General features: G+C 44.3%; 1 protein-coding gene across 1 annotated transcript in view; it reads right to left on the minus strand.

Annotated features, from left to right (window-relative positions):
* Nucleotides 1–4,969: 4,969 nt before the first annotated feature.
* Nucleotides 4,970–15,802, minus strand: part of SLC28A3 (solute carrier family 28 member 3) — a 51,366-nt gene continuing 40,533 nt past the window's right edge. The window contains exons 14-18 of the mRNA XM_027808453.2: nt 15,604–15,801; nt 12,791–12,872; nt 11,805–11,903; nt 9,325–9,448; nt 4,970–5,730 (exon numbers count right to left, since the gene is read on the minus strand). Of these exons, the coding sequence (XP_027664254.2) occupies nt 5,628–5,730; nt 9,325–9,448; nt 11,805–11,903; nt 12,791–12,872; nt 15,604–15,801 (606 nt within the window). The 3' untranslated portion in view covers nt 4,970–5,627. The remainder of the gene's footprint in view (nt 5,731–9,324; nt 9,449–11,804; nt 11,904–12,790; nt 12,873–15,603; nt 15,802) is intronic.

Below are 15,802 nucleotides of genomic sequence, written 5' to 3' on the forward strand. Positions count from 1 at the left end.
TGTCTAACAATTTTTGCTGTACTGCAACTGCTGGCAACACCCCAGGCTACTGCTTCATTTTACAGATCAGGAACAGAGACATCACAGAGATGAGAGCCTTTCCCAAGTACACATGGAGCCTATGACAAAACTCACAACTGGACACAAACTCAGGTTTATTATCCTACACACAGGGCCATTCCCACTAACATGGGGACTCCAAATGTTGCCATGCAATTACTGCTGAGGTAGGAACACTTCCACAGCATGTGGAAAACAAGTAAGCAACAAGTCCCAAGTATAATATTTCTTACATATATTTAAGCCCTGTAACATGCAAGATTTTGCATGTAAAAACTCAAGATTTTCTCATTTAATCTAGACAAACATGGTCCTGAACTGCCATACGTACTTGCCACCGGGGAACAATCTCTTGTAGCATGCTCCCATGTCCCTGACATGTCTAGTCTCCTGACATCAAAGGCACCAATCAATATAGCAAAAAGAAAATACCTGTTTTCACTATGGCAACCCGTGGCAACTCACGCATTCTGATCAATGCCTTTTGAGGTAGTACACTGGTTGCTATAGCAAATCTCTATGTTGCAGAATGCCATAGCAACAAGAAAATGCTTTGATTTTTTTTTTCCTCTATAAAATAAACTTCATGAAATAGTTCGGAGCTAAAGATTAAACTGATTTTCACCAGTTGTTTTTTCTGAATGCTCTCAGGTTTCAGATTCAGAGCTCCATGAGGCAAAACAGAAGCATGTGTACAGTTGCAATGATCATTATACAATATTGTATTTATTGAAGCACTTTCATTGGCTCATATGGACTGATAGGACTGAAAACTAGCTTAAAATCAGAATCAAATCCAAAGAAAAAAATTCTCATCTGATTTACACTGGTATGAGTGTATAGTAAGACCAGCTTCAGTGAAGATCCCCTAAGGTTAGATTGATGTAAACGAGAGAATTTAGTTCAGCCTCTCAAAGGTGATCTTTTTGCAACTTGTTTTTTATGTTTGATGTCAGATAACAGAATAGCAGCAGGCCTACCGGTTCTGTGGGCCTCCCTGCAGAGCTGGGATGGTACCACTCGAGTGAGCTGCGCCCACAAACTCCAAACTCAGTGCCTCACACCAGCTGCCCCCAGGGCATGTTTCCCGTGCCACCAGCTGCCAAGCAGGGCTCTGTGCTCCCCAAGACACGAACCTTACACGTGCACAGAGCTTCCCTTGCCCCATGCCAATGCCCTAGGCACAGGTTTGTCTTCCACCACTGCTGGCGGGCTGAGGTTCAGAGCTGCCTTCCCAGCTTATACACCACTGCTAAGCAACATGCTTAAGCAACTTTAAAGCTAAGTGTACCTGGCTGAAATTTGGAGGTCTGTTAGTGATCCACAGACTCACAACATTTGGGAACCATAGGTTTATGGCACTGTGTAGTGTGAAGCACTCTGACCACTGTGTAGCAAAAACTGTTTCGGTGTGCAGGAGGAAAGAATTGGTATTCATATTCTATATCTTTAGCATCTTGCCTCTGTACTCATATATTTTGTGAGAAAGAGATAATACTTGGTTTGGAGAACACCTGGCTCCACAACTTGCTGTGCATGACTTGCCTCTTTGATAATGTCCTGGTTTCAGCTGGGATAGAGTTAATTTTATTCCTAGTAGCTGGTACAGCTCTGTGTTTCAGATTTAGGATGAGAATGATGTTGATAACACACTGATGTTTTAGAGTTGCTAAAGAGTGTTTACACCAAATCAAGGGCTTTTTGGCTTCTCACACCACCACACCAGCGAGCAGGCTGGGGGGTACAAACAGTTGGGAGGGGACTCAGCCAGGACAGCTGACCCCAGTGGGCCAAAGGGATACTCCATACCATAGGATGTTATGATCAGTATACAAACTGGGTGCAAAGCTGGCTGGGGGCTGCTGCTCAGGAACTGGCTGGGTATCAGTTGGACAGTGGTGAGTAACTGCATTGTGCATCACTTGTTTTGTATATTGTAATTCTTCTATCATTATTATTTTCTCTTCTTTTTCTGTCCTATTAAGCTGCCTTTATCTCAGCCCACAGATTTTGCTTTTTTTACCTCCTGATTCTCTCCCCCACCCCACTGCAGCGACAGGGGGGTGGTGGGGAGGGAGCAGCTATGTGGTGTTTAGCTGCCTGTTGGGTTAAACCACAACACATGGTCAATTATTCACATGTTCACAAAGGTTGCAAGTGCTGCTGTAGTATGTAGAATTGGAAAAAGAGCTTGTTTCTAAAAGTGTGTTTGTTTTTTCCATTTGCTTCTCAGCCAATTAAAGTAGAAATATTCCCATTACCTGCCAGTCTTCCTTCATTTACATATTTCAGTGCTTTTGTAGATTGGGGCCAGAGAGAACTTGTCTTACATTAAGGACAGTTTTCTTTGATTATATATGCTTTCAGCGTGATAAAGGCTACAGTATGTTTCCTCGAACTGTTGTTCACTGCACTGTATAAAACATTTCCTGGAATTATTACTGGTGAATTTTAGTGACTAACTAGCACACTGAATTCTACAGTAGGAAGCTCCACAAGGCAGTATCAGATACATACCGCCACCCAGTTGGTAGCTTCTGAGAGTGACAGAGTCATTGCCACCTGTGTTTCATTAACTAGTCATCTGTATTAGGTAGGACATATTGTGCACTGCCATGCCAGCAGCTGCAAAGCAGGTGAAGTTCTCCTTTTTTTCCAAGACCTTTGAAACAGTGATACTTCCACATAGGCTTCATCCATTACTTAATCCATTACTTCCAAAATGTTCATGTAGATCTTTGAATCTATGCAAGACAGAGTGTGTATTGGGTTTGTATGGCAAGGGGCGGGGGGGAAGGCTGTAGGGGTGCCTTCTGTGGGAAGCTGCTAGAAGCTTCTCCTATGTTCAATAGAGCCAGTGCCAGCTGTCTCCAAGAGGGATGTGCCACTTGGGCAAGGCTAAGTCCATCAGCAATGGTGGTAGCACCTCTGGGATAATGTATTTAACATGGGTGAAAAAAACCTGTGCAATTGCATCAGGAGACAGGAGTGAGAATATTTGAGAGCAACAACTCTGCATACACCTTAGGTCAGTGAAGAAGGTAGGGGAGGAGGTGCTCCAGGCACCGGAGCCACAATTCCCCTGCAGCCCTTGATGGAGACTACGATGTGAAGCAGGCTGTGCCCCTGCAGCCCATGGAGGTTAATGGTGGAACAGATACCCACCTGCATCCCCACGCCAGAGCAGGTGGATGCCCAAAGGAGGCTGTGACCCCTTGAGAAGCCTGTGCTAGAGCAGCTCCTGGCAGGGCCTGTGGCCCCATGTGGAGAGGAGCCCGCTCTGTGGCAGGTTTGCTGGCCGGGCTTGTGACCCCACGGGGGACCCACGCTGGAGCAGGCTGTGCCTGAAGGACAGCACCCGTGGGAGGGACCCATGCTGGGGCGGTTCGTGAAGAACTGTAGCCCATGGAGCATGAAGGACTCATGTAAGAGAAGTTTGTGGAGAACTGTGTCCCATGGGAAAGACCCCACTTTGGAGCCAGGGAAGAGTGTGAGGACCCTCCCCCTGGGGAATAAGTTGCAGCAGAGACATGTGATGGACTGACTGCAGCCCCCATTCCCCACCACCCTGCACTGCTTGTGGGGAGGAGGTAGAGAAATCAGGAGTGAAGTTAAGCCCAGGAAGAAGGGAGAGGTGGGAGGAAGGTGTTTTTATGATTTGGTTTTTATTTCTCAGTTTTCTACTCTGATTTGATTGATAATAAATTAAATTAATTTCCCTAAGTCAAGTCTGTTTTGCCCATGATGGTAAATGCTGAGTGATCTCCCTGTCCTTATCTCAACTCATGAGCTTTTTGTTATATTTTCCATCCCCTGTTCTGCTGAGGAGGGGAGTGATGGAGCGGCTTTGGTGGGCATCTGGCATCCAGCCAGGATCAAGCCACCACAAGTACCAGCAAGCATTTCATTAAATCAAATGTTTCTTATCAGCTCTGTTGCAGGTTCATTGTTGCTGGCAATCACGTTGTTGGAAATGTGTTCATTTCCTGATAATCCAGGGTCTAAGCTGCCAGGTTAAACCTGAGTAGGTGAAGTGCGCAGCTCCCTTTTTGTGTCAAGAGAGACACAAAGATCTCTACATTGAACTCCTAGTACCATCACAACAGAGGCGAAGTTGTCACCTGAAAGCATGATGGTACTTAGCAATCCCATGCTGCTTTTGCTGCAATTTTTGCCACATTTAGCATGCAACGCCCCATGTATATCATCTTCTGATTAAGCCATCAGCAAACCAGGAGGGCAGTCTCTTTGACCATGTGTAGGTAGAGGCAATGTCACATATCCTCTGCTAAAACTGCCTTCTATATAATCCTGCTATAGAGTGTCAAAAAAGAGAAGAAACTCCACATCTCTTCTGTAGGAGGAATGCTGATGCCTCAAGCTATATGAAGGGCTTTTCTAGAAGTTCATGCATGGTTACCTTTACTAGCTGGAATAGCTCTTTTACCAGGTTACAATTGCAGGAATGGGAAGAGCAGCCATTTTAAAAGCCTAATATTAAATAGAGCATGTTAGGGAGCAGCCAGGAGGGAGAGTGCCAGTTATGACTGACTAATAAACAGAGTGTGTGGGATGTGTTCTGCTTGACAGTGAGAGTTAATGTTTTTGGCTTAATTGCCCTTGAAAGAATAGATTTCTCTATTTCAGACTCTAAACTTATTTGAAAGATAAACCCTGCCATAACCAGTATGCTGGCTAAAAATGGTGGACCAAACACATGCAGTTTCTTTAGCACAGGTTTGCATAAAATATTTGAGTATATATCTGCCATAATCAAGATTAGCAACTTTATTCACAAACACTGAAAACTGGGGTTGACATGCAGTCTCCTAAAACTAGGTGGATGAGGCCAAAGAAAAAGACCTAACAATATGATACCTGTGATAAAAATCACAAGTAGTAGTAATACTGGCATTTATAATTTTCTAGAGGATTAAGCTAATAAACTGAGTTTTACAGGAAACCTACATTTTTTACAATAAGTGGCTAGTCCCTGATTTGAGTGCTTCAGTGACCTACCTGGTGGGGTGCACCACATGTTAGCAGTTCAGTTCACATGCAGCCATAGTTACTAGAAGAAATGTGTAGAGATTTCTGAGAAGAGAGTAATTTACTTTCATGCAGTAAAAACATATCTTTGGTACAAAACAGAGCAGAAATACTATTAGGAATGGATGGCAATTCTAAATATTATTTCTAGTTCACAACTTCTTTAAGTGGCAGTCATATCCTCTAAATCTGATTTTCTTCTTGCCCACAGTAGTTTAATTCTACAGATACATCAGTTTTAGGGTAGAGATGAAATCCGGAGAATTAAGCTCAGAAATGTTCCCTTCTGATCTGTAATGGGAGAAGAAACCTGCAGCAAAAGGTGTCTTGCATTTATCTTGTTTAACTCATGTGTAATTCCAAGCAAGTCAGAAGAATCAGGCTGCTAAGAGATGGAACGTAAAGGTTGTGGGAAGAGGGTCTGACACTTGCTATGGAAAAGGAAATTTTTTATTATGTTCCTACCGAGGAACAGAGTTCTTATTTATGGCCTATCCACCCAAAAGACAAGGCTTAATTTAAGTACAATGAGAAGCAGGTTGATCCAGTATTTGGCAACATCCTTTCAAGAAACTTAGGCTGTAGTTTCTTCCAGGGAAGATCTCCTGAGAATGATTTACACTAGGGAAGGAGAGAAAAGCAGAAATCAGATATACTCTTTTTCTCTTATGGAAATTTTCACCCCTCCCCCCACCTCCCGTGTATATAGTGTGTATATATATACACACACGCATATGCACATCCACATGCACACACACTTGTGCATGTGCACATACACACACAGAGACACACTTTCTCCAAAGCAACTTTAAATGTGTTAAATTTCATGAGAAATTAAATGGATTTTCCAAACATCAGCCGTGTGCCACGACCAGATGTTCTCCCTTTTTGTGAGGGTGATGCCTGGTTTTCTGTATAAAGTACCCGTGCCTTGGGTATGTATTCCTAAATAACTGAAATATTGGTGGTTTCACTTCACTATTCAATGTTTTTGGATCTTTGAAGCAGTTGCTCTTCTGGGGTCTGCAGATAAGTTAGTTGACCTCAAAGACTTAGCCGTGTACCTTTAAGACAGCCACAAATTGTCAGGTATGTAAACAGGGTGTGAAGAACTGGAACTTAGAACCGCAGCATACGGGCACCTACAGCAACAGCAAATAGCAAGCAAGAAGAAGGACACAAAAACCTATCAGGGTCTAACACCTGCACTGTCTAAGATATATAGTTTGTATAAACAATAAAGGCCATTTTGTCCAAACCCAGCCACGCAGACATAGTGTTTCTTTTAAGTCCGCCTCGACTTGCATCACCACATTGCTCAACATTCGTTTTGGTGAAAACACAGAAAGTTCTTGTCTTTGTAGCAATCTGGTAGAGTTAAAATTATTGTGATGAGGAAAAGTTGGAGCGGTGAAGAAATATGAATGAAGGATGAAGAAATATGAATGAAGGAATGTAGCCAGCATCACAGATAATTTTTACTGTGCAAAGAAATTTTTGATACTCATTCAACATTATGATAAACTGGTTTGGAACTTCAGGTTGCAAGAACAGAAATTCCTTGCAGTGAAACTACAGGCTGGTCAGCCTCACCTCCATCCTTGGAACTGTGATGGGACAGCTCATCCTGGACATCATCTCTAAACATGTGGAGGAAAATGAGCTTATCAGGGGTAGTCAACATGGATTCACCAAGGGGAAATCATGTTTGACCAAACTGATAGCCTTCTATGATGGAATGGATGGACAAACGAGGGGAGAGTGGTGGATCTTGACTACCTGGACTCAGCAAGGCTTTCAACCCTGTCTCCCACAGCCGCCCCAGGTGAGCGCAGGCCGGGTGGGCTGGGCGCGTGGGCAGGGAGGTGGGCTGAGACCTGGCTGATGGCAGAGCCCAGAGGGCTGTGACCAGCGGCGCAGCCCAGCTGGGGGCCCGCAGCCAGCGCTGTGCCCCGGGGCTCAGCACCGGGTCCCGTCCTGCTCAGCCCACCCCCCAGCGCCCTGGGTGAAGGGGCAGAGCGTGCCCGCAGCGAGTTTGCTGGTGGTACAGCGCTGGGAGGGCGGCTGATACCCCGGGGGCTGCGCTGCCGTTCGGCGGGGCCCGGGCAGGCTGGGCAGTGGGGCAGGGGGGGCGTCATGAAGCTCAGCAAAGGCAGGGGTAGGGTCCTGCGCCGGGGGGGAGCGACCCCACGCACCAGCACGGGCTGGGGCTGACCTGCTGGCAGGCAGCTCTGCGGGGAAGGGCCTGGGAGGCCTGGAGGACACCGAGTGGCCCGTGGGCCAGCAGTGTGCCCTGGTGGGCAAGAAGGCCGCTGCCAGCGCGGGCTGCATCAGGAGGAGCGTGGCCAGCGGGTGCGGGGGGTGTCCTGCCCCTCTGCTCTGCCCTGCTGAGGCCGCACCTGGAGTGCTGTGCCCAGCGCTGGGCTCCCCAGTTCAGGAGAGACAGGGAGCGACTGGAGAGGGGCCAGCGGGGGGCTGCCAAGGGGGTGAGGGGGCTGAAGCATCTCCCTCACGAGGGAAGGCCGAGAGAGCTGGGCCTGTGCAGCCTGGGGAAGACCAAGAGGGGATCATACCAATATCAATGCATACAAAGATCTTAAAAGTGAGTGTCATGAGGATGGGACCAGACTCTTTTCAGTGGTGCCCAGTGAAAAGACAAAGGCCAACAGGCACAAACTGCAACACACGCAGTTCCATCTGAATATGAGGAACAACTTCTTTGAGGGTGACAGAGCCCTGGCACAGGCTGCCCAGAGAGGCTGTGCAGTCTCCTTCTCTGGAGACATTCAAAACCCACCCGGACTTGATTCTGTGCAACCTGCTCCAGCTGAAACTGCTTTAGCAGGGGGTTGGATGAGATGATGTCCAGAGGTCCCCTCCAACCCTGACCATTCTGTGATTCTGTGGTATGCAAGTGCTGATGTTCAGGCAGAAGCTGGTGATCTTGACACCAACATGAATGATTTTTTGAAATTACATTTTTGTTAAGAGTTTAAATCCAAAACTGTTACCATAAAAATAAGGCCACCTCACATACTGCATATGCCAATATTCAAAACTACATTTTATGCCAAGGCATGGAAAGAAGAAATGTGTCAAAAGAATAATACAGGGGAAAAAATATCACCTGAAGTTAGAACTGAAATTTTGATTCTTGACATGAGGAGTTAAACATGTGAAATTTTTTAAATTTCATGCTGCCAGAAGTCTTGATACTGAGAAGATGTAATAAGTTACTGCTCTACTACACACAAAACCCCCCTGTTTTTGTTAAGCGAGTGGGTATGAAGGCAGATCCAGTGAAATCAAAACAATTCTGAAAAGCCTGAGGATTTTGTCAAAAGAATTTTTGTAGGTTAGAGTACAGCAACATCACTGTTACATTTGCATTGTATATTTCTGTTGTAGACAAGTGCTTGATGTTAGAGCATTGTCTTTACTAAAAGAAATGAGAAAAGAAGGATGATGTTCTTGTATTTTCAATAGCATTGAAAAAAGGTGAATTAGAGTATTTATTTCTAAAGCAGTTAGTTGTGAAAATGGAAAAAAAAACCCCAGGACATTAGGACTAATGTAAAAGTTTCTTGCCATAACCTAAATATGTGTACCTTTGGTTCTTTGTGGGATAATGTTAAGTCTGAATATATTCCTTTTTTAACATAGCTGGTTTTTTTCCTTTAACTTGGATAGAGAATTATCAAATACAATTTACCTCAGAATATTTTTCTACTTCAAATGTGTGTAAAGTTTTATATGTAAACAAGCATTATTACTGTTACGCTCAGCTAGATTCATAGACAGCAGAAGGAAAAGCTCCTAGCTTTTTTCAGCTAGACTTATGTTCAGATACTATGTTCATGTGATATTGGTTCAAATATTTCATTCATTTTTTGTTACTATTTGAGGTGACCTTGAGATAGACCACTGAATCTTTACATCATAATCTATCTCTAGCCTTTCAGGGAGCTTAGGTTTGGACAAAGATGTTTTGTCTTCTCTGTCGGTTCTGGTTCTGTTTGGCATGTAACAGAGAAATGCCCAAGAAGAGGGAAGAAATTTAGAAGCATTAAAATATCAGTTTCTTCAAAAGATTCAAGTTCATGGAAAACAAGTGCCTAAGGAAAAAAGCTAAATACAAAAAATAAAATTAGGCTTTTAAAGAATATGTGAGCTCCCTCAATTATGCTGATAGAAGGATAAAGAGTTGCTCAATACCTGGTGAAGAGTTGCTGGCAACATTCCACTAGGTCTGTGCTGTTGACAGGGAAATCTGTGGAGCTGAAGGCATTTCCTAGTAAGACGTGGCAAGGAACTTCCAGACCAGGGACAGTCAGCATTCCTGTGAAGTAAGTAAAATTTTCTTAATGAGTAATGAAGAGGAAGACCTGGGAATATCAGTCACCAGGGCATGGTCAGATGAAACATTCTAAATGACACAAAATCACTCCCCAAGATGGTTCTGTGAAGGTATAAGATTGAAATTCTTGATTGTGGAATTTTTAACAAATCCAAATAATTTTACAGAACTGGATTAAGGGGTGACCACAAACATTTTTTTGTAGGTAGAAATTAAACTATAGTAGCCACTTAGACTATTGTTTTTTTCTGCCCCTTTTAACGCTACTAAAAGGTATGCTAGTGGCTCTTTCACTGCTGGGCCAGTGTGCTTTCATCAACTAAAATGGAGCTATGATGCAATGATGCATTTATAGCAGTACAAGTAAATACAGGAACTTTTCTTTTAAATGGAGATAGTTATGGTTTATTCATCTTTGCTTTGCTAGATTTCTCCAAAATTTCCTATAAACAGTAATGTCAGCATCCATGCAGTAATGAAGAGACAAGAATCCTATGAAGAATGAAGACTTGAAGAATCATTTAGGTTGGAAAAGACATTTAAGATCATCAAGCCCAACGGTTAACCCACAACTGCCAAGTCCATCACTAAACCATGTCCCTAAGCACTGCATCTATGCATTTTTTAAACACTTCCAGGGATGGTGATTCCACCACCCCCTGTGCAGCCTGTTCCAATGCTTGACCAACCTTTCAGTGAAGACATCTAATATCCAATCTAAACCTTCCCTCGTGCATCTTGAGGCCGTTTCCCCTTGGTCCTGTCACTTCTTCTCTGGGAGGAAAGACCTGTCCCCACCTGCCTACAGCCTCCTTCCAGGTAGTTGTAGGGATCAATAAGGTCTCCTCTGAGTCTCCTCCTCTCCAGGCTAAACCGCCCCAGTTCCCTCAGCCGCTCCCCATCAGACTTGTGCTCCAGACCCTGCACCAGCCTCGCTGCCCGCTCTGGCCACGCTGCAGCACCTCAGCGTCCCTCTTGCAGCGAGGGGCCCAAACCTGAACACAGCGTTTGAGGTGCGGCCTCACCAGTGCCCAGGACAGGGGGCAATCACTGCCCTGGTCCTGCTGGCCACACTGTGTCTGATGCAAGCCAAGATGTTAGCCTTGTTAGCCACCTGGGAAATATCAAAGTGGCATCCCCTTGTACATAGTTGTGGAACCCAGACACAGTTTTAATGTGTTCTTAACTGGGGTAGTAGAAATTGCTTGGCTCTTTTACCTTCTTCTGGGCATAAGGAAAGCATTGTCATGGCAGGAGTGGGTGGGATGTAATTTTCTTTCCAAAGCAGATTTTATTGTTTTGGAAAGATTTCCCAGTGGCTGTTGGCAATGTTATTCTTAAGACCAGGATTGTGAAATGACACATTTTAGTAAGGCTCCCTGATTCCTCAGTTATACAGAGTAGTGTCGCATGTTAAAACTTCATGGAGAGCTGTGAGATAATGACATTTCAAGTGTACTAGTTCTATAACCTTCAGAAAATAGTGTGGGCTTATCCTTAAAATGTGTATGTTTCTGTTGCTGCAGTGAACACAAAGGGATAGGGAAGCTGTGGTAGAAACAGAGATGCTGTTTTCAGCTACATGAAAAACCAAGATCTTTCATCACTAGAGGAATATGAGTGCTTTAGCCTTCATCATGCAATTCTGCATATCACACACTCAGAAAGAAAGCTGGGAAAGGGATTGTTCAACAGTGGAGATAAATTTTACCTGCTGAATCATATCTGGTCAATTAATTAATCTCCTGTACTGTTAATACTATACTCTTTTTAATTTCCTCCCTAAAATGGCTCTTTACTCAGCTTGAAGGCAAGACTGAATAAGGATCTGCTGTTGAATCCCACTTTAGGACAGTTTCATTAATTTAAATGCTCTGTGGGAGCACTAGCATCCCAAAATGTCAATTTAACATTAAGGCAAAAAAGTCTTTCAGCTTCGCCCTCGCTCCTTCTCTGTTCTACCCTCCTTTCCTTCCACTTCTCCAATTTTGCTCCGTAATTACTTTTGTATTTCTGTAGCCAGTGGTGTGGGGGAGGGATTTTAACTCATCTATAACTTGCTTTGTTCATGAGTCATGTGTTACACACAGACTAACACACAAAAAAAAAAGGGGGGTGTGTGTGGCGGGTAGGGGGTAAGACATAATGGAAGAGATAAAATAAATCTTTTCATATTCTAGTTTCCAGGAACTTTTCGTCGCATAATGAGTTTTAATCCTGCCAAACCCGAAAATACCAGCGTTTGAGTGACCGGTGGCGCTCGGCCGTGCCTGCCGTGCCGACGCGCTGCCGCCCTGTGGTCACCGGCTGCAGGGGACACCAAGCGCGGGTACGGTACCTGCAACACAGGCGGTCATGAAGCAGGCGACAGTTCCCGCAATCATAGCTCTGAAAGCAGCGCCAGCTATTTCTTTTCTTTTTGAGGGAGCAATGCTTGCTAGGAAGAAAATGAAAGTGCGTGTCAGCCATAAATACATATAAAAAAAGATGAGCCTGCCAGTTCTTCCACTAGAAGAGGAAATTCGCACCCTGCAGTTTGAAACAGGAGAAACAAGGAGGGAAAATGAGACAAGTTAAGTGGGCCGTTTGAAGGCTTAGTGCCGGTGTTGGCTCTTTCTGTTAAGACGGTGGCTTGTGTATAAAATGGCGCCTTCTGTTTGCTTTGGCAGTTTGCATGTCTGTGCTGGCTGATGGCAGCTTTCAGAAGCAAATGCCAGGCACAGCACTGGCGTCTGGCCCCCATGGCTGGGTGCTGCTCTTCCGTGCTGTCCCACTACTGGCACTACAGGGCCCGCTAGGTCTCCAGGGTAAAGGCAGCTGCCAGCAATGCTGGCTGCCCAGTGAGGAACCCAGATGATTTTTCAATTTTTCTTTTTCCCTTGAGATCTGAAAAGCCTTTCCCCAACATTCCTTCCTCCTGCCCCCTGCCCTGCCCCCTTTCCCTATGAGCCTACTGCACATAGGTGATATTTTTACAGGAAACAGACAAGTTTGTCTTTCAAACCAGCAGGCTACCGAGATGGTTTTCTTCTCCTGAAGCCTAAGGGCTGTAGCAGCTCAGGTTTGTGGTGTGAGGGCTGGACTGGGAGTCCTGTTGGCACGGCTTGGTCCCCTCCCCTTGCCTTCAGCCCCTGTCACAGAATTTCCATGCCAAAGCCTCTGGCCCTCTGTGAGCTTTTCCATGCACGGTTGGGTGCTGGGTCTCGGCAGAGCAGCTGCTCATCCCCTAATGCTGCTAAGCTTCACCCACAGCCTGTTTGGTACTGCAGGTGTTTTCACTGGGATTTGCTTGCCAAATAAATTTTCTGTGAGTGGTGTCCTTACTGAGGCCTCCTATCACCAGTCCGAGGGAGCCAAAGTTGGCAAACCCACAAAGGGCATAGGTAGCAATGACTTCAGAGCGAACCTGGAAAACAAACACACACCCTGTTGAGTGGTTTGAGACTCTTGCGTTTATTTACAAGTATGAAAACACAGCATTGTGGCTCAGTGCCCTGAGGATTGAAATCATTCTTGCTTGCTTGCTTGTTGCCCCATTGTGCAGCTTTCAGCAAGACAGGCTCATTCTCTTGCTAAAAGGTGCAGGCTTTCATACCCATTGCCTGTGTGAGGACTCATAAATCATGTAGTGGTTTGTTTTTTCATGTATATTGCTGTGCCTCATTGAATTAAGAACTAGTAATTAAAGACAAAAAATAATTCTTATCTTACTAGTGACAATCTGGCTGCTGTTTTCTGAAGGTATGAGTCAGAGACCTTTAACCAGCTTCTTGTTCATAGCTAGACTGCCTCTACAATAAGGCATTGAAACCCCAAGTTTTGGTATGTGTCCCTGACTTCTTTGCCCCTGAACAAGCAGAGGGCTCTGTGTACAAAGCTGCTTTGTGTGTACTCCGCCCCAGGCACAGAAGGAGAACAAGGAAATGTGTCTCTGTGGGTGCTTTGGTGTGGTAACAGGCAGAGGGACATTATGATTTTGCATTCCCCATTAGCAGCTTATTACCTTCCCAACTTCAGTCACCTTCCTCCTCTTGGGCAACACCACCTCAGTCTGGACCTCAGAGCAGAGGCAAGTTTGGGTTGGCCTTTGCCCCCATTGAGGGACCCCTTACAGGACACAGAAGTACTTTTGGGTGAAATCAGGCTACAAACCTTGCAAACCTTCAGATACATGTACTTCAAGTATTTTGGGAAAGGAGAGCAAATGAATCTGAACTCCTATTTAATGTGTTTTAGGCCCAAGCTGAAGATGCCCGAATGAGTGTTCTGGTATGTTTCGTGTTTGTTAAAAGCTTCTCTGTTTCCATTCCTGCTTTATAAAAGCCAGTATGTAGGTATTTTCAGTCACTCTGCACATATGCAGGAAAATGCTTTTCAAGTACCCACTCTACCTACTCTTCCTAGAAAAGGCTTTGTGTACTGTGACTTCCTTGCTTTCATTTGCACTTAGCTCTGAACACGGGTAGCCTTGTTATTACTAGCACAGGTGAGGGAGTTCAGAAGACTGCTTGTTTGCTCACTCTGACTGAGTATCTGTGCCTGGATATATTGGAGACTTTTGAAGCTGAAGAGAAATTAAAAGTGGAAGTCAAGCGCACTCTCGCCTGAACTGTTGTACCGTAGTTAAAATGGTTACTGGGCAGTTTTTACTAGTGTTAGGAATCAAAATAATTTTTATATGTCAGAGTTTTTTACCACAGAAGCTAGTACAGCTCTTCCTATGTATTGGAAGTGAACATGGAAGTTCTATACAAACAACATCTTACTGAAAAAAAAAAAAAAAAAAAAAAAAAGAAAAAGATGAAATACAGTTAATGTGATCTGCATTTTAAGGCTTCCAGATCTGACTTCCAGATTTAAAAAAACCTTCACTTATTCAGGAGTTTAGAGACATATTATGCTTATAAAACATAACATGACTGTAGCTGAGCTGATCAAAAGTCCATCTAGGCCAAGATCCTATTTCCAGGAATTCCAGGAACACTAGTAATGCTCAGGCAAACATGTAAGTAATTGATCAGACCACCTGGCTTTTTACCTCCACTTGTGAAATATGTTCTGGTAATGAGGGATGCAAGTGGTCAGGAACATGGGTTTGGTTTTGTATATAGTGCAGGTATCCATAGCACCACCCCAGATTAAATGACAATTAAAAGCTGTACAAAAGGATTTTTCCATATTAAGTCCTCTATGGTGAAAATTTGTCTTGATTTGAGAAAGAAAGGCCAGTGCAGGCGTTAAGCCAGATATCATGGTTTTCATTGCTTGTGTTTAGACTGAAGACAAACTCAGCGCAGGCTGTGTGTGTGAATGCCATATGGGGGAGCAGTCATAGCTGCAGAGGTCAGCCTTGACCACTGCATGCTTTTTGCCCCTGTGCACACATCTAGGATGTCCTTCGTATTGCCATCCTCTAGGTTTCTTCCTCAGTGCACTGTAGCAAGAATTATGTATCCTGTTGGGTGAATCTGGGTGGATGTATGAATGAGAGGTGGGCCCAGGTTTCCAGGCTGGAAATCCTCATGCAAACTAACTTCTTTGGTGGTTGAAAGAAGTTGATTGGACTCAGTGCAGCAAGGGAGGTGTATGCAATGTAATAACACATCTTGTGTTACTGCCCTCTTGTATTACTGGAACACCTCTGATGGAGATTACTGGAGAAAGTAATGTCCATCAGAGGTGTTCCAGTAATAACTTAAATGCTACCACCTAAAGCTTGCTGGATACCCCTCTTGAAGCTTAATGCTTGGCTAACCCTCTGCAGGCACGAGGATCCTCCAGTTCTTGCCCAGGATTTTTCTTGCCCAGGGAGAATATCCCATAGGGAAGTACTAGCTACAAATGATGTGAGAAGAAACCCACCTTGAAGACAGTCTTCATTTTAAGTGCAATGTCCTGTGGGACCTTCATGTCCCCCATAACTATGCCTTTCTTTTGCTACGTTTGTTTGAGATAGCTAGTGTGATGACAGTCATGGTGGCCTCACAAAGCAATGCTGCATTTTCATAACTGAACTCTGTCACTGAAAGACACACTTCAGAATAATATGCAACCATTATCCATTTATGCCCATATTGAAAAATAAGGTGAGTTTTAGCAGAAAACTATTATATCAAATAAATCTGTAGAATACTTACATTCATATACTGTTTCACACCATTAATGTACATGCTCCCACCCTTTTTTCGGTTGTGAATCAGTTTTGAGAGGCGCTCATAAGCTACAAATTCATTGAAGAAAGTTTTGTAACCTAGTAGTCCACCGACAATAAAACTGTCTTCCCAGTCTACCCCCATCATGAAAGAAAATGGCATGAAGACATAAGCACAAATGTTC

The sequence above is a fragment of the Falco cherrug genome, chromosome Z (genome assembly GCF_023634085.1).
Source record: "Falco cherrug isolate bFalChe1 chromosome Z, bFalChe1.pri, whole genome shotgun sequence".
Classification (NCBI taxonomy): Eukaryota; Metazoa; Chordata; class Aves; order Falconiformes; family Falconidae; genus Falco; species Falco cherrug.